This window comes from Cyanistes caeruleus, chromosome 4 (genome assembly GCF_971803275.1).
Source record: "Cyanistes caeruleus chromosome 4, bCyaCae1.hap1.1, whole genome shotgun sequence".
NCBI classification, from domain to species: Eukaryota; Metazoa; Chordata; class Aves; order Passeriformes; family Paridae; genus Cyanistes; species Cyanistes caeruleus.
This window is the reverse complement of record NC_141704.1, coordinates 56,056,511-56,082,644: the sequence shown is the minus strand read 5'-3', so window position 1 is coordinate 56,082,644 and position 26,134 is coordinate 56,056,511. Positions and strand designations below refer to the sequence as shown.

The 26,134-nt window shown below is 39.1% G+C and overlaps 2 protein-coding genes and 1 long non-coding RNA gene across 13 annotated transcripts in view; 1 reads left to right on the top strand and 2 right to left on the bottom strand.

Annotated features, from left to right (window-relative positions):
- Nucleotides 1–11,542, bottom strand: part of DNM1L (dynamin 1L) — a 35,554-nt gene extending 24,012 nt beyond the window's left edge. For 2 of the 4 annotated variants that reach the window (XM_086884888.1, XM_086884886.1), the window contains exons 1-2: nucleotides 11,295–11,527; nucleotides 2–149 (exon numbers count right to left, since the gene is read on the bottom strand). In XM_086884888.1, the coding sequence (XP_086741014.1) occupies nucleotides 2–149; nucleotides 11,295–11,396 (250 nt within the window). In that variant the 5' untranslated portion in view covers nucleotides 11,397–11,527. Of the gene's footprint in view, nucleotide 1; nucleotides 150–11,294 lie in introns of all 4 variants that reach the window. The other 2 variants (XM_086884889.1, XM_086884890.1) reach the window with 2 other exon arrangements.
- Nucleotides 11,543–11,565: 23 nt separating this feature from the next.
- LOC147653654 (uncharacterized) overlaps nucleotides 11,566–26,134 on the top strand; it is a 31,205-nt gene continuing 16,636 nt past the window's right edge. The window contains exons 1-2 of the long non-coding RNA XR_015285644.1: nucleotides 11,566–11,726; nucleotides 15,699–16,411. This is a non-coding gene — a long non-coding RNA (uncharacterized LOC147653654). The remainder of the gene's footprint in view (nucleotides 11,727–15,698; nucleotides 16,412–26,134) is intronic.
- The window catches only part of FGD4 (FYVE, RhoGEF and PH domain containing 4), a 105,265-nt gene continuing 98,426 nt past the window's right edge, over nucleotides 19,296–26,134 (bottom strand). For all 8 annotated transcript variants that reach the window (XM_086884880.1, XM_023937557.2, XM_086884881.1 and 5 more), the window contains one exon: nucleotides 19,296–26,114. In XM_086884880.1, the coding sequence (XP_086741006.1) occupies nucleotides 25,857–26,114 (258 nt within the window). In that variant the 3' untranslated portion in view covers nucleotides 19,296–25,856. The remainder of the gene's footprint in view (nucleotides 26,115–26,134) is intronic.

Sequence of the window (26,134 nt, the reverse complement as noted above, 5' to 3'; positions counted from 1 at the left end):
CCATTTTCATCTCCAGCCCCTTTCCGACCATCCTCTGGGGAAACGTGCACCAGCTGCAGGATAAGGGGTCTCCGTGTGACAACTCCAGTACCTCGTGGGAGCAGGTCCCTCCCCACAAGACTTTCCAACACAGAACTCTTTCCACTGCTCTGAAAAGTGGAATACAGCTACATTACTTTCTGAAATATAAAAATGCTGTGATATTTAATTCGCTTTCCGGCCTGCAAGCAGCACTGTTTTGTCCTCTGCTACAGAGTGCCTGAAGGAACATATAACAGACTCCCTGCAGACACAGCAGTGCCACTACACAGGCACTGAAGGACACAGGTCTGCTGCAAGCCAGTAACCGCCTAAACCTTCTTGAGATATTCAGAACAGATGTCTATCTACATGGTTTGTAAGAGTCCCACAGCTTTTATTTCTTAAGGTTAAACTAACTCATAATAGGTTTCAGAAAAATATATCTCCTTTTTAAAATTTTTGACCACAAATATCAAACTCCAAAAACATTTCTGGAAAAAAAAATGCTTTTCTTTATAATGCTCAGAAAGAAATTCACTGTCTTGTACTACATCATTTTCTAATATCTTGAGGTAAAATTGCTTTGTGAACACAGGAATTTAACCCTCTGTTAGTATTTTTTAGAATTAACAAGGGCTGGCTGTATTGATACCAACAGCAGCCATTACACAAACATGTATTAACCATGTATACTTGAGTACATTAGGCTGCTACAGTGTTATATTACTTTCCTTTTGAGGTTTGGCTGGGCAAGGGGGGTTTGCTTGGGTTTTTTTGTTTGTTTTCGTATAAGTATTGTATCAGTTTGATAAGTACAGATATTGTTTTACACCCTAAACATAGAAACAAATATTGTTTCATGGCATCCCACACTCTCTCTGTATATATTTTAGCATTTACATAACAACAAACTAAAAAGTTGGAAAACTCTTAAAGGCTGTGAAATTACAAATATTCTATGAGAGACTACATTTAAAATGTTCCCCTGCAGGACTTTTGTATAAGATTCACAATTGGCCCAATAAGCTACTGTGAAAACTTGGGTTTTAAAGTGATTCCAGATAAATCCATGTTAAAAATAACAATAAAAAAAATATACACAGCTATGTCGACATAATACTCAATCTGATTGAGTAGATTTTGTCTTTTTAATAATACTGTATTAAACTCCTCCAATTTTTTGCAGCCCTAAGTCTACATAGAGATACCATAAGAAAACCTGCTCTGACAGTCATTGCCACCATCTAGGAAATGTTTCGGTATTAATGCAACTACCAAACAATTTTCTTGTTAAAAAACAAGCAAACAAGAAAACAAAACCAAAAAAGGAAACCAACAGATGCTTCTGACAGCTGGAATGTGCATTATGTAACTGCTATAGAACCTCCATTCAGCCTACCAGTTCTGAAGTAATAGATTTGAGACTTCAAGCAAATGCTGAGTATATAACCTAGCATAACATAAAAGAAGTGATGAATATCCTTACATCTCACAAATTTAGTGACATTCAGTGACTTTTCTAAAACTGAAAAACAGAACAGAGTTCAAGCAACACATTACTATCAGACAGTGCATTTGTACTAGTGAAGTAAAACAGGACACGAATATACTATATGACAGCTTTAAAACCTATTGAAATAGGGCTTGTATGCAGAATGACAAAATAAATATTAAAAGGCCAAAAAAAAGCTAGAAAAAAGCTAGAAAGCTTGAACAGCAACAAATGAAAGCCTTCTTTTATTGTAGCACTTTTTTGTATATGCATTATGGCACAGAAGAAAAAAAGACCTTTTTTATCAAAAATATAATTCGTCTCAATAGGCAAATAACACAATGCAGATTATGTATATTTTTCAAAATAAATCTATATCACATTTGGCAGCAGTGAGGTCAGTGGTCCAGAAAGATTTGGAAAAAGAACAGGGTCAAAAAAAATACAACCTTATTGAGATTTGTTTTTCTTTCAAAAGACTCCCCTAGAAAGCTATTAGTAACTTTCTTCAACTGTCCTTCCCCAAACCAACTCTGAGCACCTTCACTGCAAGCAGGTTATAACAGCCCACTGGACACTGAACTCCTACCAATTAACTTAAGAACAACCTGACCAAAGCATGAACTAGTTCTGCCAGCCTCCCTGAGAGACTTCCTGTTCTGGCCCATTTCTGAAAAACTCCTGATTTTACAGATCCTGAAAAACTCCTGATTTTACAGATCCTGAAAAAACAAATTTCACAGAGACAAATAACAAGCTGCTTCTCAACAAACTTACTTAAAACAAGTGAAATGACTCATCAAAAAAATGAAAGATGATAAAGGTTCATGTGCATTGGGAAAAAAACGAAGACCACCAGTGGTTTGTTTATTAAAAATATTTCAAACATTAAGAGGCATCTGGATGTGGCACCTGGGGATATGGGTTAGGGGTGATTATGCTGGGTTAATGGTTGGACTAGATGATCTTGAAGGTCTCTTCCAATCTTGATGATTCTGTGGTCTCTTGAACAAGATTTTCTTAGGCATGGGAAAAATGATCACTCAGTCTCAAAAGGCTGGAGATCAGACTTAGATGAAGTGGCTTCTCATGAACATATAATCCAAGCACATATGGGATAGTAACAAAGAGCTGGAATCCCTATCAAGAACCTCACCAAAAAAGGAAACCGAAATCCATGAGACAAGCTGCTGCACACTGCTGCAATTTAGTCTTTCCAAAGGAGAGGTAATGCAGGAGGCTAAAATGGGCACACCAAGCTATGTATTGAAGCAAATCACTGTGTTACACAGCTCCCAGTTACCTCTGGATGGGGAAGGAACAATCTGGATCCTTTGCAAACACACTAAATGAAACATTACAGTACTCCATGCATCAGGAAATTCTTTCAAATTGCATTACACTCCCAACTAAAGCAATCTGTTGATGAAATACAATTATCTAATGACGCACTTCTTAATCTGGACTCCTCAGCATCCATTACCAAGAGCTGTCTGGGAACACAGTGAGAAAAGCAGCAAACACAAAGCTGATCTTGTTCTGACAGTGAGGGGGAAGCAAGGGATATGGTTCTGTTAATACAAAGTGGGTTCAGCCAGTCCTTCATACAACAGATGCAAACAGACACTAACACCAATGACCAAAGATACCATAGGATTTTTAGGTGAGTCTCTAGAAGCAGCACACTTGCTTTGTCAGGTCATTGAAATGCTCATCACAATTTTAAGCATGGACTGAAATCCATAAAGTCATTTAACAATGGGTCCAGAAAGGCATTAACAAACTGGAACCTTCAGTAGCAGATGAAGCAGATTTTCCTCTGGACTCTGATGCTAACTTAAAATATCTATTAGCTGTGACATCTAGAGGAACTTAACAGTTGCTTAGAAAAAAAACAGGGGGTGGGGAGAAAAAACAGGAACATCTTGGGCCACTCCTTTAACCTTTGTGTCAAACTACCATGGCTGAGTGTTTTACACTCTGCTCTGTCAACCACTGTTAATCTCACAGAGAAACACCTGAGTCTGGTGGATGGTAAAACCATTTCCCACAAAGTACTAAGATAAAAAGAGATGATGCACACAAGACTTCAGTATTTTACATCATATGTACTGTCAGAGTGTGTTGAAACAGTATCAGCATTCTCACTGTCTCTGTAACACCTGTATGTTCATCTTTGGTTTAGATTAATCTGAAGATGATGTTGAGAATCAAGGATGTCACTGCGAAACAACTGTGCACTTATCCACCCAAACTAAAAAGCTGCAACCTGTAAGAACTGTGATCCACTCCAAATAACCAACACCTCTACTTTCAACATGAGGTTGCTTTGCTTCCCTATCCTTCATTTCTTCTTTACTCATCCCTGCCTGTTTCAACTGTATGCACTTAAGTATCAAAAGGCATTTGCTCCCATCCATTACACCAATTCTTAAGAGAAAATGTGGGTTACAATCTGCTGCATTACAAGCCACAGTTTTAGGAATTCAGAAGCAGCACACAGAAAGTGCATGATTTTATAACTGTCCAGCTTCGATCACAGCCAGAGATGTTACTTTCAAAAACACTTTAGGGTCGTTGACAAGTCAGATGGAAGAGACTCCTAAAAATGCTGAAATAACACTATGAACAACCATTCACATTCATCCCATCCCATCCCATTTACTTCACTAGCTTTCTTATTCTATTTCTACATCCTCATTAACATTCCTAATGAGGAATATCCTAAAGATATTTAAATTCCTATTTTAGAAGACTTGTCCCCTATACCAAACAGAATGCAAAGATGTTTTCTCCATATCAAAAAAAGAACCCTGACCCATTCCTCTTGCACCACTGAGTTATTCTCCACTTTTAATCCCATCTATAGGGACAAAGGCCTAGAAGACACTGATTGAGAAGACCAGGCCAAAGAAAGGAGCCTTGTCCATATTTACTGCCCCTGGATCACCGGTCACAGTCAGCAGCAAGCCTGTATTTCCCTGATTTCTCTTTCCTTAACTTCTGATCCAGTGCTAGAAGTTCCTGCTGCTTTTGATGTCCCTAAGCAGTAACAGTGGCTTACTCCATATCATCTCTGCCTTTTGTAGGCAGGATTTCCATATCCCTGAGCAAGCTTGTCCTCGTTTCTACCTCCTGCATGAGTCTTCTGTGCTGAGCCTAAGTCATGAGTTCCCTCAATACTGCTCTCCTTAGACCTCCACTCATTTTCCCAAGCAGGGGTATGGACTATTCCTTTGTGCTGTGTGAGGCTGTGCATAAAGGAATGCCAAGTCCTTTGTGATTCACTGTCCTTTAGCTCACTGGGTCTCACCAATTAGCTCAGTAAATAAGCAAAGTCTACTCTTACTCTTATGAAGTCCATGAAGCAAGAAGGCAAATTAACACAAGACTCACCTGGAATCTCACTGATGCACAAGAACCATCAAATTTCTTACAGACACATGCTTAGATTTTTGACTGTTGTATATTTCAAGTACTGATTAAAATGATAATGGACTTGAATCACCTGCAACAAATTTCAAGCCATCTTACAAGAATCCCCTGCCTACCTTTGTCTATCTTTAGACTTCATAACATCTTTGTGGAGCCAACGCACCATACATCATCTGTGGGAAAAAAACCTTGTTGAGGAAACATGTCCAATAAGCTACCAGGAAACTTCCTAAACAAAAATTGGTTGAAAGGAGTGTAAAATTTAGCTTATTGCTTTTGAACAGGGCAAACTGGTAAGTTTTTGTACTGTACCATCCAATAGGGAAAAAATGCAGAGAACTCCTACAACACAGACTGATTACAGGACAGCACAAGAAAATAGAAGCAGTGGTGCTAGAACTCCCCATGACTTTTGGACTGGCACAATGCAAACATTCAAGAATTACAGTAGGGAACTGAGGCAAGAGAGACTTCTCAGTGAGACACAGTAATTCCTGAAGAGTTCTGTTAAGGAAAGCAATGCATCTGGCTTTGACATCTGAGATGAAATTGTGGCAACTCTGCAGTTTCTGTCATACAAGTATAAAGGTCCTGCTGGTAAATCTTGCTTTTGGCAATACATACATAGAGAATTTCCTAAATTTTCATTCTATCATTGGGAAATAAAAGCTAATGCACTTGTGCTGGGATCTCATCCATGGGAATATTACCTACTCTGGTGCTTTTAAAAGTTATTTGCAGTAGCCATCCTAGAAAAGTGTAGCCTGCTACAACTAAAGAGCAGCAATGTTTTGTTTTGTTTTTTTTTCTTATTTTGCAAATATGAATTATTTTGGAATAAAAGGTGAGTACACATGCAATTTCAGAGCAGTTCCACAAAGGAACTGCTTTGGCTGGAATAGCTATTACAACAAAATTTTCCTATTCAAACTAGGAATGCCCCAAGCTAGGCTGGTTCTAAACAGCTAACAAATTTAAAAATTTATTTACTAATCAGAAAAGAATGTTAAAGATATAAGCAGGCCAAATAAATTATTTTCAGACATTGTTTGAAACAAAATAACACTTCTAAAAGATGCAAAAGAGACAACAGGCTAATCCCAACTAGAGAAAGCAGTAAAACCAGCATAATGCACTGCTCATTGTTGCAAAATGCATGCAAGATCTTGTCCAGACTACAAGACTGTTGTTCCTGCAGGGCATTCCCCATTTACTTCTACAAAAGTGCTCTCCTGAATAAGTCAGGGAGAGACTCGAAGGCACAGGAACTACCTCCACATAAAACAGCTAATGTACAATTAGTAAGGAATGTCAGAACTGGCACAGCTCAGTCAAAATTCTTCAGAAATTCCTCATTTACACCATATCTAACTGCAGACACGTGCCAAACAACAGCAAATAGAGCAATGATTAGCAGATGTTTTTTCCTTCGGTACATCAATTCTCAAAGCCCTCAATAATTCACTTAAGAAAAAAAAATGCCTCTTTTAAGTAGATACAACTTACAGACTCTCACTTACATCATGGAACTGTGGTATTTGAAGATTCACTTCATTTGGAAGCCAGATAGTGACTTCACATAGTATTGTCTACTGCTATATTCATGACATGCAGTAAAGTGAATCAAAATAAAGCTAACTTACATATTCAAATTTTAAAAGTTCTAAACAACAGCAGTATAAAAACAAACCCAAACCCCAAATTCTAAGTTAGTCAACCTTCTGGCTACTAAATGAACAAATCTTTTCCAAGAACTACACAGTCATTTTCTCTCCAGATTGTGAAAAACAAATGCTTGTGCTGTTTTAATACTCTTCCCCTCCATCTTCCTGAAAATAAGTTTTCCTTGCACTATGCCCTCTAGATGACATTCAAGATTCACCTGGTCTAATTAAAATACTGGTTTTCCAAGAAAACTGCCAATCACAAGACAAACAGGGCCCTTGTAGTAAAGCATCAAAACAAAACAAAGCACAGAAACAAAACAAAAAAAAGAGAAGCACAAGACTTCTTTTTCCACATCCTTCTACAACTGTGAAATCTGTGCTGACTCTCAACTCTTCCAGAATAGCCAGGCATTTGCAAACAATAAAATTATTATCTTCTTCTCACTGGTGTTCAATAATGCTTTCATATTAGGAATCACAAAATGCTAAAACACAGGATCAAGTTATTAGACCTATCATTTTATTTCAATTCATCCCAAGTCTGCAGATGGAAGCAGTGAAAATGCAACTCTTTCAATCACAGAAACCTTCATGACCCAAAACTTTCAGCTGAACAGAAACACAGGGAGCCCATCAAAGAAAAGAAACAGCAAAACACTAAATGTTGTTTTAACTACTGTATCATATCAGCAGCAACATTTAGATTATGTCTGGTAAATGTAAACAGCTAATTCATGTCAGCTTCACTTTGCTGCCTGTGTGAAACAAACAGCAGAACAGTCAGGGCATGACTTGACAAGAGCAAAGAATGGGAAAAAGGAAAACAGTTACACCCAAAACCAGAGAGTGTAAATGTTAGATACGAAAACAAAGAAAAAAACCCAAATAAAATCAGGAAGTTTGCAAAACATTTGGGAAAAAAAACCAAATTGTCCTCAGCCAGTATAGAAGCTCTGGTTACATCCTCTATTTAAATGTAGATACAAATGAGATTTTGGATCTGCTTGAATTGCCAGGAAAGATCCTTGGACAAAACAACAACAAAGAAAAAACCCAAAGAAATATCAAAACAAGCAAACAAACAAAACCCCACAAAAATAAAACCAACAACCCAGCAAGAGAGGAGAGAGGAAGACATGGCTGTGCTTGGCATGGGGTTTTCCTGGTTGCTTGGTGCAAACTGGAGTTTTCTTCACCTCAAACTGGCTTTTTGCCAACACAATGTAAGCTACACTGAATGAGCTAAGTGGCTTAAACTTCTGTTCCCTTGCCAGGGAAAGTCACAGAAGCTTTGCAGAGTATCTGAAGTTTCAGACCAAAGTGCCAGTCTCTCTCAGATGGGATGCTTTGATAGCTGGATTCATCTCCTTGTCCCACCAGCCAGGACTGTACATTACCTTCCCACTGCTGTCAACTTCTTAACAGCCAAATTAACATTCCAACTATTTATCTTACCAGAATATAAATTTATACATATTCAAGTGCTCAGGCTGTGACCTCAGATCAAGAAACCTTCCATCTTGCAATAAAAAGTTTTATTAGCATTAGCATCAAACATAAACAGTAAAAAAAAATAAAATAATAAATGTAAAGCTCATCTGTGAGCCAATTCCAGGGGAACATCCAAAATACTGTAAACTACACCTCCCCACTTAAAGTTCCAAAATGGCATTGACAGAAGACTGAGCAAAAGTACTCTATAAATGTACACATGAAAGGTTACTCCAAAAATCTCACTTGTGAATTCCATCAACTGCTACATCAATTTCACTACAATGTCTCTACTTCAATTAACATTACCAAGTGCAAATAAAGCCCACAAAGTGCTTTTATAATGTCAGTCAGTATTAGAAGAATTTTGCTATAAAGCTGATGCTAAAGTTTGCAAAAATTACGTTGATGACTACTAAAACCCCCAAACATATTCCAAGAATTAATGGCAAAAAAAATAAACAGACAATTCATTTTTACCTACTTGTAGGCAGATACTTTGTTGTCTGGCTGGTTTTCTTAAATTTATTCTAAATCTTATGCCCACTTTGGTAGTGTAGGCATTTAACTTTTGTGATACCACCTATCCACACAAAAGGCCATAATTAACCACATTACTTTTCTTTCCCTTGCCTCCTTTTACTGTAGTTTTAGTGTGTTTGGTTGAAGCACTTCAATACCACCTTGTTATTCCTTACAAATACAGTGCACAAAGCATTTGTATAAACCAGAACACTGAGTATTACAGCATTACTGAACAAATATTTTTATATCACATTCCTAACCTGGACACTTTTTTTTTTTTTTTTCACTTCAGTCATACAGTTCTAAAAATGGAACTGGAATACTGAATTGGGGAAAAAATAGAACACCTATCCGGGAATGGCAGAAAAACCCTGAAACAGTGAAGAAAAATTGGCACTCTGAGTCCATTGTTCTCCGAGTTCTACCAGCACAGTCCCGTTTTCTGAAATGACCATGCACCAGGATACAAAAATAATTTACACAATATTTATGGGGACAATGCTAAGGAATTGTCTCACAACTGAGTGGCAGGAAAACCACTAGAAGTGCAAGAAGCAATCTAAATGTGCAAAATTTACTGAGAAACAATTTGCAATTAGCACCAAAATGTATCTAGAAAGAGGAAAAAATTAAAGCATTTCAATTGCTCAGGGCACAAGGGAGGTGGTAAACGAATCCCAGACAACAGAGGTGGGGAAAAGGGAACATGGGAAACAGAAAATACTCAGAGCTGAATTAAGGCTTATAAACAACTTCTAGTTCTACACACTCTAGAAATGAAAGAATTAACTTAATGCTTCTTAATGAGAAGCAAAGACATAAGCACAAAAAACCGAAAGGGTAGAGAAGAGAGAAAAATAAACAGATAACTACTTCAAAATGCATTTTTCTTCTCCTTGCTGAATATGTAAAAAGGTCATTTAAAAAAGGCAACTGGCAAATTGGAAGAAAGAGCATAACTCAATTAACAGAGAATTAAAGAAACCTTAACTGGCAGCATTTACTTCCTACAAGAAAAATGGAGGTGAAAAATTCAAGACTGTTTATTGTGAATATTATTCACAGATGAAAAAGCAAGGACAGGATATGACAGTGGGCTACAGATACATCAACAGTGTGAACAAACTTAAAGGCCTCAAAGAAACAAGATTGTCTAAAAGGCACATGTTAAAAAAAAAAAAGGAAGCAAGCTACCAGCAGCAAAACTGTCAGCTGTAAGGCCATATCTGACACATCTCCAGAAATCTTGTCTCCAATAAACTAACTTCAATTTAATAGATCAATAAAGTTTTATTTAAACTAAAACTAATTGCATAAAATAACAATCTACAGAACTACTATGCCACCAACTACTAAAGACAACTTTTTCTTCCAGCAACCCTGACTAAAACAAAGAAACCCCAAGACACAGCTTGCTAGATATTTTAGTATATATTTTTTTCTGGAATCCACAGAGGACCTTGTTTTGTTGTGATAGGAAATTTCATGCTAATTCATGGGGGTTCATAAATATCCTGAATTACAGCACTGACGAGATACTGATACTGATGGGGAGACTAATGAAGGCAAACACATGTCAATACTGTTTTAACTCTCACTATTGACTTATGGAAAGTATTTACACCTAGGAAAAGATAACTGGGACTGAGTTGTTTAAAAGTATTTTTCAAAAAATGCCACTTCAATACATTTCATAGAGTGAAACTGGAAAAATACTTTTTTAATCTTACATGGAGAAATGCCATTCCATTTACTTACACAGCTGGTGGTTTAAGTTATTAAATGAAAATCTTGAGTACCGAGTAATTGGTATTAAAGTCTTTGGTGGGCAAGCTATTGTCAAGGAGTACAGAACATTCAAGAGATATTTAAATTTCACAGAAACAAAATGAGAGACCCATCAGCTTCAAGTTTTACTCCTGTTTAAAGCTTCATCTTCTACTGATGTAGTTCTGGGCAGGTATGTTCAGCTGCCAAAAGTTCTGCTGAAAATCTGCATCCCATTTGAAGAGATATGAGAGGGCCCGAGTTATCTTCGAGCCCAGGGGCATTACCAGGCTCACACGCACGTCTTGCAACTGTTGCAGCCAACAGTCGCCGGCCTCGCCTCTCACCTTCACTCCCCATCACCAGCTAAGAAAAAAAGAGTCCAAACGACCCAAGAACTCGTGGGAAAGGACAGCCATCCACGCCTGCAAGATGCCGTCCCGCTACCGCATCTCTTTCATTCGGCCCTCGCTGCACGGCCGCTGTGGAAGGGAAGCCACGGACCGAGTAGCGATGGCGGGCACGCTGACGCACCGGGGCGGCTGCCCTTCCACGGGTCCCCCGAGGCCACCCGCGCCCCGGCGTGCGGGCCGGAGCCACGGGAGACGGCGGCACCGGCCCTGCCCGCAGCCCTGCGGAGCTCCTGGGCCGCTCGAACCGCTCCGGAGAAGCGCCAAAGGGCGGGCGGCGCACGAGGCGCTCCCAGCGCAGCCGGGGTGAGGCAGCGGAGCCGCGGAGGGCGTGCGGCGGGGACGCGGGCGGCGAGGGCGTCCCGCCCGCACCGCCCGCCCTCGCCTGCCGCGTCCCCCCGTGCCCTTGGCGGAGGCAGCCGCGGGTCTGCAGCGGCGGAAGCGCGATGGACACCCCGACCTTGCCCCCGGCCCGGCCCGCCTCACCTGCGTGCCCACCACCACGATCTGCGGCAGCTGGATGATGTCGGCCCCCACCGTGTTGAACACGTCCTGCAGCTTGTTAATGACGGGGATCAGCGCCTCCATAGCGGCGGCCGAAGGGACAGGGCGGGCGAGGCGTCGGCGGTCGATGGACGCGACGGGCACCGGCGGCTCCCTCAGCCGCCCCCTGCGCCTGCCGCCATCGGCGCCGGCCCCCGCGCACGGCCCGGCCCCCGGCAGCCTCCGCGCGGCCCGGCGCCGCCGCCAGGCACCATGGGAGTTGTAGGCCGTGGGAGCTGCCGGGGCCCCTCCCCGGGCCGCGCCCTGCTCGGACAGCGCGGGGCCGGGGAGGTGGAGTGACACAGGGCACAGGGCGATGGATTGTATGACACGGCATTGCCAGGTTTTATTACACAGAATCACAGAATCAGTGAGGTTAGAAAAGACCTCTGAGATCATTGGATGCAGCCTGTGATTGCATACCCCCGTGTCAACTAGACCAAGACAGAGTGCCACCTCTAGTCCTTCCCTAAACGCCTCCAGGGACGGTGACTCCATCACCACCCTGGGCAGCCCATTCCAATGTCCAATCACTCTTTCTATGAAGAAATTCTTCCTAATGTCCAACTTAAACCTCCTCTGGCACAGTTTAAGACAGTGTGCTCTTGTCCTGTCACTGTCACCCAGGAGAAGAGCCAGACTCCCCACCTGGCTACAGACTTCTTTCCGGTGGCTGCAGAGAGTGGTAAGGTTCCTCCTGAGCCTCCTTCAGGCTGAACACCCCCAGCTCCCTCGGCTGCTCCTCACAGGACTTGTGCTCCGGACCCTTCCCCAGCTCTGGTGCCCTCTCCACCGCTCCAGCGGGTGCCACAGGCTGGGACGGGCCGGCCTCGTTCCCTCAGAGGTGTCACCAAGGAAAGGTGCTGAGGCAAAGCGCCAGAGCTCAGCAGCATCTGCTGTCACAAAGCTACAGAGCAGGAAAATGAAGCTGCTGGAGCAGGGAAGAGGCGAAACGGAAGTTTTTTCTGAGGAAGAACAGAACTAGAGATCTGCTTCTACAAATTGCACAGTGAAAGGACTATTCTTCCATTTCTGTCCACATATTGAGAATTGCAACGGACGCACTTAGAACAGCTATATTTATTCTGTTTGCTTACTTGGGGATATTTTTTGTTTTGCTGTGAAATTCTTGGATAATCATCTGAAATTCTGTAACTTAGATGTAAATCTAATAAGAATAATATAATATAATATAATATAATATAATATAATATAATATAATATAATATAATATAATATAATATAATATAATATAATATAATATAATATAATATATCTATATTAATAATGAGGTGTCTTAGGAAGTGGAAAACTGTGTGAGACCTAATACTCAGCTGTGCTATAAAAAGAGATAAAATGAAACCAAAGGATGACTTGTGATGTGAGATCACAACAAATAAGCCGTCTCTTCTCCAAATGTCTTTCCTTTGAGTGCATTTTCTGAAAGATAAATTATGAATATGCTGGCACTGAGTTAATTTGAACTTTGTTCTTTCTTGTAAGCAGCAGAGTAAAAAGGCTTCTGAAAGTTTCAAGTTTCACATGGCATTAGAATTCTTATTCTTGTTCTATACAAATTAGTCTTTTCCAGTCTTCATGTCTTGAAATACTCAAATGTCAAAGGAAAGAACAAGGATATGTGTTCTTATTTGTACATATTTTCAACAAAGTTTCTCATTCTTGGCCAAGTAATTTCACACTGTTTGTCAGAGGGATAATATTTTGTGATAAAAGCATAAAGATGGCTAAGCAATTTGAAACTCTCCAAAAGTCAGTGTATTCAGTACAGAGAGAAGCAGTTAATGCATGCAAATTTTGGGAAGAAAGTCCTGAATGACTGCTGAGGGCTTCCTGTCATGCAAACATTATGCAGTGGTTTCACCCATTAGATCTCAGCATCCCACTGAGCTGATGGCTCCCAGAGATCGTTAATACCAAAACGCCATTTGGCATCCACCTCTTCAGCTTCCAGGACAAAAGGAAATGTTTCCCTGACACAGCAAATAATCTTTTTAAAAAGGTTTGCTGTTCCCTGTTAAGGCTGATCTCCTCTTCTTTCTTGAGTGTCTGGAAAGAAAGGAAAAGAAAAAAAGGGAAGGGGAAGAGAAAGGGAAAGGGAGAGGGAAAGGAAACAAGAAGAGCATCCCAACTGCACAGGACAAGAAGCTGCTGGCTCCCAATGAAGATGGATAAACCAGCTTATTTCATTATGCAAATATCTTTTCTCCTACCACTTTTATTTTGCCATATGACCTCATGGACACCCCTGTGAAATGGATAAAGTGAAACCTGGTTTATGTCTTAATTTAGACCAGAAGTGGGACATCTCAGCAAGCATATAAAACTGGAAGAGGGTCAGAGAGGGACAACAAGGATGATGAAAGGTATGGAGCACTTTCTATGTTGAGACCAACTAAGAAAGCCAGGAGTCTTCACTCTACAAAAGACATGGCACAGGGTAGCAAGGACCAGAGGTCTGTGTATTCATTAGCAACCTGGAGTGAGTGAAAGAGAATCAGGTTTCTTTACTCTGCCTTCCAATAGAGACATTTTGGGAACATCTAATGAAAGTAAGAGCCAGCTCAGAACAAAACAAAGACAGTAGCCCCTTACAGGTGCTTTGGTGACATTTTGAGCTCTTTGCCAAAGGATGCTGTAGACAGTAAAACTTTAAATTGATTCAGATGTTGTATGGATTAGTTTAAGAAGGAGAAATGCATTGCATGTATCAAAAGAGCTCTGTAGGGATCAGATCTCGCTGGGGCTGTTTCTGAGCTGACAACGTTTGGAAGCCGTGAGAGCAGCATGCAGAAGCACTGTGTGCACTCGCCCGTTAGCCTGTCCCACTATGGCTATTCTTAGAATTTTATCAGTGTAATATTTCAAGGAGCACACAGAGGAAATACCAGTTGCTGAACCAAGTTGAGACCAGCCAGCTTGCCCAGCAGACATGTTGAAAGGCCTGTCAAGGGCTGGATACACCAGTGGAGAAGCACAGTGGAAATGAGGAGGAAATGAATTAAGGAAGAAATGCAAGAAGAAAGTACTGAAGAAGATATAAAGCTAAGAAGCATCAGACTGCTACATTTAACACATTTTATATTTCTGGCTAAAAAGTGAAAGCCAGAAATACCTCTGCTATGAAGTGTCCTGGCCTGCACCAACAGTTACCTCAGCCCTGTTGAGGACTGTGCCAAAGCAATAAATATTTTAACAAACAATAGTTATTGGCAGCTTTAACTCTAAATTTCCAAGTCTGACTTACATTGTACTGAGCAAGAAACCCAAAGATCTGATAAAGGCAGTAGTAGTCAGACTGGTTATTTAAGTTAATTGACGTGAGGACACAGGAACTGCCACACAAAAAGTGACCTGATATCAATCTACTTCAGGACCTTGTCTCTAAGACCTTCCAGCATCAGCCCTCTGGGGAAAATCTAAAAATTCAGTAATAAGATCTTCTCATTCCAAAACTATGTTAAATAATTTTGATATTGCTGTAAGATCTGAAGTAGACAGTTCAATATTTCTTCTATGTTACTGCAAACTAGATTGCTTTATTTAACATATGATAGGTTTTTGTCCCATCTCACCAAATTCTGGGCTCCAATGACAACCTCTGGTGGTAAATTTCATTATCTAATTATATATGATGCAAAAAAAAATCAAATTGGTATGAGTTTTGTATTTGTCATCTTCTAATCTCCATATAAACCTCCTGGGTTTTATGTTTGATATCAGGAGAACATTTCCAGACTTTCTTCTCCATTATATGAATTTCTTTTTAGTTTTGCATGATCATTTGCTTCCATTTTCCTCAGAGAGATGTCTTTTTTATTGGCATACTGACAGTAATGTACAAATCATTTGCCATTTAGTTCATTTATGCCAGACGAGGAACCCACAAACTAGCACCTCAGCAAAGCATATTTCCTGACATCCTCTTTTGTATAGAGAATTCTTACTGAAATATATAAGTATGTAACATAGCATTTATGCCTCATACATTCATACCGCTTTATACTGCAAAAACACCATTAGCAAAATACTTCTATAAATTGTTCCTTACTAATGTCACTTTTTGGAACCATGCAGTACAGCAGTTATGTGGGTCTGGCAGAGATCAGATTTTATGTGAACTCAAATTGAATGGTGTTTCTGTATTCTCCAGAACAACCTTGTCACAGATATAATTGTAACAGTTTATTACACCAGACACCATTAGAAGACGAGATAAATAAATTCCTGAAATCCCTTGACAGAATGACCCTTTGTTTGGCTGCTTGACACAGATTTCCCAAACTGAGAGATTCTAAATCTTGCTTTTCTTTTTTTTTTGTTTTCCAGAAGCAACAGAAGTCAGAGGTTTGAAATCCATAGTCCAGGAATTCTGCTGAGTTGGTAAAGCAAGCTCTCCTACGTGCTTCAACTGGCTTTAAGAAATCATAGTGCTGATAGGAATTCCTGAGTGTGAGGAACATGTTACCTGGACTGACACCCAGTCTCTGACAAAACAAAGTTATCCTGGGGCAGGGGTGCAACTTTGCTGGGCAATATGAATTAACAACTGAAGATTCCTTATGTTTTCTTAATCTGAACACTGGGAAGTTATTTATGAAAATCCACTGGCTATTTGGGGTGTCACACGACTGCTGTTAAAACCTGCTTGTGAAATTGAAAGCAGGTTTCAAGTTAAGGGAGGGGAGAGCAGAGGTCAAGAGCTGCAAAGCAAGCACAACAGTCAAACCTCATAAATCAGTAACAAAGCCCAAGCACTTTGGAAGACATCAGCTTCTCTCACAAGGCCAAGAGAGATAAAAACTTAGGCTGGAGATGAAAGTAATCTCTGTATCCCTGTGTATTTCTGTACAGCAGTGGCTCCCTCCTTGCTGCAAATCGGGTGGTCACTTGAAATAACAAACACAGCACTTTAAACACTTGTTTCAGTAAAAGATTTTCACCACCCCAATGGTTTGCAGTTCACTTTTCATGTGAAGACTTTTCATGTTAAAGGACCAAGGTTTTGGGAATAAAGACAATAACCTCCTGTCTGCTATCAAGTAAGTAACTTTTATTGTTAGCAAAATGTACATTTAACATTCAATTGAGTTAACATAAATAGAAAAGAAAAAAAAAAAATCTTACCCCAACCAAACCTTACCTCAACGAAAACTTGCTGGTATTTGGGAGGAATTGAGCTTTTATCTTCTGCTTCTGGATCTAGTAGTTAAATAAGACTATTTCCTATAGTCTTTTTAAGGTAAAATACTATGCCAAGAGGAGTATTTTTTTTTATTTTTATGATACAAATTTTCTTCTGCACACTGCTTATGGACTGGCACAATTTTAAGTTGGAAATGTAATAATTGAGCATATGTGACTTACAGCATCACACCCTGCTTATAAGTGTAATGATAGCAGACACTCACCTGCCATGTATTGCTTTGTACTGCAGATTTGTCTTGAAGCACAAAGATGCAGGTATTTCTATATGTGGAACACAGCTGTAGGATGCACTTCAGGAACTAAAGGGCATTCAGTTAATAGAACCAGCTTAGTGCTAGTCTAAATTCCGAAATATGACATAGTTAAGGCAGGTCTTTTGCAAATGCTGTGTCCCAGAACCTCAGGCTATAAAATCTGGATTTACTTTGCAAGAAATATTCAAATAAGACAAAACAGGTAAGGCAGGTAATTCTACATGCTAGGCAGTACATCTAAACAGAACTACAATGAAATCCTGTCTTCTTCCATCACAGGGTCATTAATTTAATTTCACACTGAGAGAAGGCTACCCTATTCAGTAGCAGTCAGAGTCCAAAACCCATTTCCCCAAAGCAGGAATTTCCCCTTACCTAGAGTTTGGAAAGGTGAGTCGGGCATACTGTGTTAAAACCTGTTCAGAAGAGAGCACAAATCTCCATCCCTGTTTCCAAACACAAGTTCAGGGAGTCAGAGATACAAGTTCAGTATCCAGTGAGCCCAAGAGAGTTCATTTCCACGTTCTCCACGCAAGAGTGCTGCGACTGCCTAGCTTCCAGACAGGAGTAGGAAGGGACAGAAGAGAACATGAGGCTACTAAAGGCCAAAGAGAGAGTAATCCCAGATCCTGCTCCCAAGACAATTTCCATTTCTTCAGCCATGTGTTATTTCAATATTACAAATGCATAAATCAAATCCAGAAACTTCTGGAATCTGTAAGTTAAATAAGGTCATATGCAGTAAAATTAATGAAGATATTTTTATTATGAAGATATTTTTGGATCCAGAAATTCATCTTACCCTAGGTTCCCAATTAAGGATCTATTCCATTAGATGCTTCTGACAGCAGAAATTTCCTTCATTTAGCAAATGAAAACATATTCAAATTTGGCTGTTGAAATTATTAATGAATTTTCTTGGTAAGATCCTGATGGTTGGAGGCCATGTCAACTCTGACTGGGGCAGGCAGTGCATGTTGCTCATGACACAAGAGCATTGTGCTTTTGAGACAGAGACAGCACCATGCAACACAGACATGGTGTTCCTCAAGGAACCAAACTCCACAGTGTGTATCCTGACTCACCACAAAAACTGGGTCCAGTGAGGCTAAATATTGCCATGGCTGCCTGGTGCACAGGGCCAAGAAGGCAGGGGATGAACAGGTCCCAAGAAAAATGGTCACAATCATAAGGATCCTCCTGCTTGTCCATTAGAGACATCACAGGAACCTCCAGAGCAATTTATTTAGTGCCAAGAAGCTCCAAAATACCGTGTTTGCCAAAGGCTGGTCTGCCACTTCTCTCATGTCAGGAAGTTCATACAATGCCAGGATGACTCTGTGGTGATGAGGCAGCATTAGTCAGGCTCTTCAGGAAAGCCAGAGGAGGCAACGCCTGCCACTTCCTCGCCAACTTGATGGGCTCTGGACAATTTGCTGCCACAGGAATATCAGTGCTTATTAACCCTGCTGATTTAAAGGAATTAAGTAGGACCTGTGGTGACGCATTTCCTGTAATTTGAATTTTATAATTGTGTTCAAAGCACATTTTTAGGGTAAATGCTATTATTTTTGCCTCCATGCAGAAGGCGCTGAAATGTGCTTAATGGGGAAAATGAGGTTTGGAACAGAGTTAACCACAGTGCAAAAAAAAAATCAGATAAATCAGAAAGTTACACAAACAGAAAGGGAAGCATTAGTCTGTGTGGTTAATAAGTCCTTATTTCAACTACTGATTTGTTTACAATGTGTGCAAAGAGACGAAGATGTAGAAATGAATGAAAAATTCTTGTATGCAACTCCTTCCAGCCAGGAACTACCAAGAACTACAGTAACTTTTCCTCCCTCTGTTCTGGGGGAAGTGTTTTCTGCAACATTGTGCTCACCTGCAGAAGAATACGAAGAATAAATCAGGTACACTCAATACAAGTTTAATGTATGCAGATTATGGAAATCAGAGGCAACAGCAACTAGTTTTGGTTGGTGGTTAAAGGACACATCCAGCTAGTTACCTGATCATTTTTTGTTTTGCAGAACCACTTTAGTTCAGTGCATGAGATCATGCTGATCACTTAGTATTGAGTAATACTAAGAAAGTTTTGGGGCTATGCTGAACATTTTCCTTTATTTCTGCATTTTTCTACAGGGATGGCAGTACAGAAATCCATCAAGCATCTAGTCACATTCCCATTACAGAAATCTGGACCAAAGTGTGCAGGATTGCAGAGACCATGTCTTTTATCTTTCCCACCTAGGATGTCATAGCATTAAATACACCCTTTATAAACTCAGAATACATCTTTCACCAACTTAGCAGTACTTGTTTGTAACCAGCACTTCAGAAAATTAGACACCAGTGTTCCAAAACAGGTCCTTACCTTCACACACAACAAGAAACACAGCTTAGAGATTTAATCAGTAAAATTAACAGTAGGTCGACAAAAAAAAAATTACTAAACCAGCAATACTTATTTAATGATGCTTTTATTTTACAGGATACAAATTTCTGTTCTTTTTAAGTACTCAACATGAATTAAAGTGCTTAATTTTTACAATTCTCCACCCACCTTAGGATCAAATATACATATGTTACAGAAAATATGTACAATATCTTCAACATTTTTACATTCATATATTTCTTAACCATAAAAATGACAACTTACATTTGCACAACTTACAATGGCATTTGTATCTCACCTTTTTTATATTATTCACTTTATTGCAAACCAAAACAAATTTACAGGTCTTCCAATTATTATTTAAGAAATGTTTTTGCAATAAAATCAGAAATACTTCCATAATGAAGGGGAAATAGCATGTATAGCCTGTAATTCTGATGTCAAACATTACAGCTGTTACAGCTCCCACTAAAATTAATGTATTAATCTGCCTTAAGGGCTGCAGAATGGAAAATACACTGGTAGAAAAAATAGTATTTCTGTTGCAAACTGTTCTATATATGCAACAAATTTGGCTTAAAAATACCAGGGCACATAGATGCAAAATGCTTTGACATAGTTCTCTCTTTTCTGAATGTTTCCATCATAAATACTTAATGAATCTATGAAGATGAACTATAAACAGAAGTAGGTTGGTGTTATGCAGTGGCTGAAAAAACGTTTTATTCGCAGAAATCTGCTTGAGGATTTTGAGAAAAAACACATTCTACATTCACTTGTGCTAGGAAGAAGAAGGGGTGAAATAAAATGCCATAGCTTATGCTGGGAAGAAATTTAATCACAAGGTTTCAGAGGAAGCTGATTGAAATGCCTCACTGGAATTAGCATGTTTGTGAGGGCTTTTGTGTTTGTTTTTATAGGCTGAAATAGTAAACATGCCACAATAGCAGATCTACCTTCATCTTTTTCCAGAAAGCATACTCAACACAGTTATTTATACATTCTATTTTGAATGCAGCACAGTGTATTTTTTGATTGTAAAATACTGCTTGAAAACAAGTCATCTGAATAATAGTCTCAAATATATAAATACACATATATACATATACACACATACATATGTGTATATACACACACATACGTAATCATTAAATTAATGTTATCATCTGTTAAAGGAAAAGGATTTAGGAAACAATCTGACTAGCAGATTAAAACTCCTATCTGGGGAAGATACTTACTACAGTCTCACGGGTCAGAACCAGCTAGATAAATTCCTCACACCAACAGGGCCACAGGCTAGAGCAGAAAACATTAACCCCATGTATTTAATTTCAGGTTTCAAACAGTACACCACAGAGACTGATGCCCATTTCACCAAGGGATTTTCCTTAAGGATAGTCAGTCACAAAATTATTTCTCTCCAATCATTTACTTTTGGATATATATTTCCAGTTGTTTCCGTTCACCCTACATCAATTATCTCCATCTGAGGTTCACCTGAGCTCTGTGACTCCAGGTGAGACATGGTATCTCAGAAGCTCCCAAACCAGTGGAATTTTCATCTTCCACAAGTGTCCTTATATAATGTAAGGCAGATTCTATGTGAATTTAAATCACTGAAGGTGTAATAGCCCTGGCAGGCCTGTGATAGTTTATACCAGCTATATGGAGAAAGACCTTTTGTTATTGCTTAGGATTATTTCTACACGGAATGTTTATTTCTTTCCTGAAATTCCTTCCTTCAGTATAAGAAACAACTACCCTCTCTTAATTTTATTTAATCTTTCCTTGAAATGAAAAGCTGATGACTTTTTAATACTAGCTATGTGGTGAGGAACCCAAACAACCTGTCAAATGTTTCCACGTCTTTCCCACTTGTTTCTATATATTTTCTTTCCTTCTGACTCCACTTGGAAGCCTGTGGAGCCTAATTCTCTAATCTCACCTAAATTTTACTTAGTGTATTTACTCTATATTTAATCAGTGTCTTGCCTTCATCCATAACTTAAAAACATGAACAATAAAATCCTCTTTTCTATGAAAGGGAGTTAGAATCTTTGAGGAGATTTATAAAGCACTTTGAGATGGTTTTGCATAAAAAGGTGCTACTATATATACATGCAATTAAAGTGGTTTAATATTCTGCTCCAAATAGAAGAGAATGTTTTGTACTCTCAATATTTATTTTGCACATATAAGTTAAATACACTTTGGAATAAACAAAACTACTCAGCATAAAGGGATTTGAAAATACTACATAATACAGGTTTAATAGCAGCTCTTAACCAAGCAGGAGTACCTGATATCAGACGAGAATTTTTAGAGGGTCTGGAGGAATGGTGCAGACATGCAGATATCATGATACACTATTTTCCCGTGGTAGGGGAAAAAATAAGTAATTTCAAAAATATATTGCTATGATCCAAAAATATGAATGATAAAATTAAGTTTTGTTCTGGTTCACAGATGAAACCACTAAAATAACTTTTGATCTGCTTTAAATCACACAGAAGAGTGATCACTTTTAAAGTGAGAAACAAGCATTACTTGAACACAAGAGTTGAAAACTTAAATAATTCAGCAGTTATTCACATGCATTCATGCATTATGAATGAATGCTTAGTTACAGTTTTTTCCTTACACACAGAGCTTTATGCTCACAAATTTAATGCTTTTTTTCTTTTCCTTGAAGAATTTAAGAATTTGTTTCAAATGGGAACAGCTTCTACCTTGTTAAAATGATGGTTTTAATTTCACTGCTCTTGTAATAGTTCTTAAGCCACAGCAGCTACAACTTTGTATTTGTTCCTCTGCAGTTTTAATTTACAATTTAAAGTTAAACTTTGGGATGCTGTTAAGAGGGCTTGTCTGTGGAGAATGAAGACAACAGGATGGTTAAATTTAGAAGCAATTTCTCCATCTTCTGATGTCCTTTAATATTGGTAAGACGTACTTTTCCCACAAAATACACACAGTACTATGTATTTGAGTGCCAAGGCATTCTGACTCAGAAGAGAACAATTCTGATGAAGCAACTGATTATGAGAACATGGAATGGGTTTCACTAGGGTAAATAAAATATCCTGTACTATATAAAATTTAATGTCCGAGAGCAAACATGAGGCTAACATCCAAACAAACAACTCCCAGTGCTAACTTCTTTTCAAATTGCTTATGCCCAGATGCAGGGCTTAGTCTGGGTGATGCTGCCATTTAAGTAGCTTCAAATACTCAATACCACTATAACAATAAGGCATCACAGAAACTGCTATTTCTAATAACTTATATGGAATGGAGCTTTCTACCTGGCTTGGAATTAGGTTTGCAGGAACTTAGAAAACAAATGTACTACACAGCACCAAGTTAGGTAGGATGCTGACCTGCTGAAGGGCAGGAAGGCTCTGCAGTGAGTTCCAGACAGGCTGGATCAATGGGTCAAGCCTGCTCTAAGAGGTTCAACAAGGCCCAATGCCAGGTCCTGCACCTGGGTCACAACAACCCCTGCAGCACTACGGGCTTGGGGCAGAGTGGCTGGAAAGCTGCCTAGTGGAAAAGGACCTGGGAGTGCTGGTTTGACAGCAGCTGAACGAGAGCCAGCGTGTGCCCATGTGGGCAAGAAGGCCAAAGGTGTCCTGGCCTGTATCAGTGTAGCCTGCAGGACCAGGGCAGTGATTGTCACCTGTACTTGGCATGGGCGAGGCTGCCGCCTCAAATGCCATGTCCAGTTCTGGGACGTGAAAGACAGGATAAGAGGGACATGGGAGTGCTGGAGTGGAGGTGGCTGAGGAACCTGGGGGTATTCAGCCTAGAGAAAAGAAGGCTCAGGAGGGACCTTATTCTCTACAGCTCCCTGAAAGGAGATGATGGCAAGGAAAGGATTGGTCTCTTCTCCCGAGAAACAAGCAATGGGACAAGAGGAAATGGCCTGAAGTTGTGCCAGGGGAGTTTTAGACTGGATTTAAGAAAATATTTTGTCACCAAAAGGGAGGTAAAGCATTGGAACAGGCTGCCTAGGGAAAGGGTTGAGTCACCATCCCTGAAGGTATTTAAAAGGTGTGTAGAAGTGGCACTTAGGGACAAGGTTTAGTGCTGGACTTGGCAGTGCTGGGCAATGGTTGGACTCAGTGATCTTAGAGGCCTTTTCCAACCTAATTGATTCTACAGCCATATCATCAGTATTTTCAGTGTAGCTCACTCCTTCCAATCTGAGAACTCCTTTAAAGCAACTCCTTCCTTTATGCTCAATACCTTGACCATGGGAAACTGTTTCTATACACTGGAATGTGGCAGGACAACTCTCCATATCCCACAATTGCATTTGAGGCTCTTGTAGAAGATAACCCACTCTTGGGAGATGGCTGTGAAGCAAAGATAGCCACCATGAGTTCTGCTTGCTTAGCTGAATGTTCCCCCATCCCTTGCCAAGGCATATGTAAGATTACATATATTAGCTAGGGAGATCTTATATTACCTTGGCGAAAATCTGATGGTGTTCACCAACCTGTTTTGATATGAATCAAAACAGGCTTGAGCTGCCCATTGCTAAAGGTAAACAAAGCTGCCAGTAGAAGCAACTTAAAATCTCCAAGGGAATTACAGAAGGGCTTGCACATTGGATAAAAGTAATACTAGGGTTATATCCAGAATAATCTGGACACAGGGAGCACCCAAGGAAAAGAATTCAGAACTGACATGCATCGAGTCAGCTGGAGAGTTAGTACTCTACCATACCATGTCCTGATCATTATTAACACTGGTGTAAAGCTGTGGAATCTAAAGGCTATGGTAGATCTTGGATCTGTGCAGGTAAGAGCAAAATCCAACCCACTAAGTTACATGACATTCTTATGAAGGAATGATGGACACTGCATTCTCATGTGTGCTTGACACTACAAACAAATATTAATCCCTTGCTAAATGCAAAATGAGTTGGGTTTTTTTCCCCCTATTTGTTGCTGGAGTAAAGCAGGAGTAGGATAGTGGATAGTTTGTTTGGCAAATTCATTATAAAAACCCAACAATTTAAATCTGTCATGCTACTAACAAAATTGAACCTGAGCTCTTCAGCTTGATGTGATTTAAAATATAGACTGCAGATTTATTGAGAAGGAGGACTCCTGAATGTTCTTATGACAAGGTGATTGTAGAAGTTACATATTTTCCTTCCTTCAAGGGTTTCAGAAAGGAAAGACAGCAATGATTTCAATGGATAGTCAATCACTACCTCTGAGTTTGTCATATTTCATTCAAGGATATAACAATAAAAATTTTAGGGAGATCATTTGCCTCTATGTATAAAAACCCTAATAGGAATGGAAGTTCATAAGGAACTTAATATTGTAAAGCCAGTGAGTCCTTATACCCAGAAGCAGAAAACAAATAATGTTAGTTCATAAAATTTCAGATTTGCAAGCTCAGACTTCATCCTACATTTTTAGAAACCAGGCTCCACTTTAAAACAATAATCCTTGAAGATTGTTGTAATAAATAAGCATTACAATACCTAATTTTCTACAAAAATTAAAAAACTTAAGTTCAAAATGTTCTTTCGCTCCAATAATCGTAATAGCAAAAATACACATTCCCAGAAGGTTACTAGAATCTGTTGCTTTTCTCAAACCACATACTGCATTTAAGCAACAAACTACTGCACTCTTAAAAGCTAACAGTGATAGGACACTGAAGAAAAGCGACTACTTGTTTTAAACACAACTGGAATTCATTTGTCCATTGCATGCCACTGACATTACTGCTAATTTTTTGATGCATAAAAATATCAAGATCATTAAGTGTCAGCTAGTAAAACAAATCACTGAACAGTATTTTCAGTTTAGGACTGTGTTTAATTTGAAATAGGAAACATGCTTTTTTTTTTTTAAAATAAATTATTCACTAATAAGAACCCAGTATCATGAAATCAAAGCAATAATCAAGTATTGTACATTTTTAATACTGTACATATATTATATATTGTTTTCTCATATTTTAGGTATTTATTTCTAGATTGAAAACCATTAGATTTTTTCCTTGATAAATTGAAACCTTAAAAGCCAATATACCTGTGACAGCAATTTGCATTACTTTAATTAAAAAGATACAAGTGAATGCAACATATGTACAGAATTGTGGAAATCAATCTATAAACTACATACATTAAACCAAACTGTCCCTGCATATTTAAGTACAGATCTATTTTGGCAATGTGGAGGTATATCTTTTATCCTGTTGCAAGTCCTAACGTGTAAGTAGGAAGCTTCAAATATTTGCATTGGTAATGAAAGTAGCAAATGTTAACAGAAGAGCAACTGGATTTAAAAAAATTGCATTACAACAAACAAGTAATACAGTAAAGTTAGTAAGTATTTTTAATAGCGTTCACATTTTTTTAAAAAGTCTCTGAAATGGACCTGTACATCACTTTTATTGACAGAACATAAATATAAGAAAAAGATCCCTAAAAAGACCAGAATTCTTTCCCAAACATAAAGTGCCAAGATGTGTATGGTAGTAAGAAGTTTTTATCTTTTTTTTTTCTTTTTTTTTCTTTTTTTTTTCCTTGATTGAGCAAAGAAAGGCTAACCACAATTTCAACTGAAATCATTTAAAAATGCCACATGTTCTGGAGCTTCAGCATTCAGATCTTTTAGAAGATTCAGGATGCTCTTCCAAATTCACTTGCAGTTCATTTTGATATTCTAGTGTCTCACCTTTGACAGCTAAATGGATAACTTTTAGCCACTTCTGTTTCAGTTCCTCATTGTCTGCAGCAAAGCTGTGCACAGACTTGGACTGGGTCAGTTTGAAGCTGTGGGGGAGGTCAGCACTTTTTGGAGTGTCATCCACTGTGTAGCCCAGAAGAGGAATTGTAGCCAGAGCTTTGACATCCTAAGGAGAAGAAGTTCTTT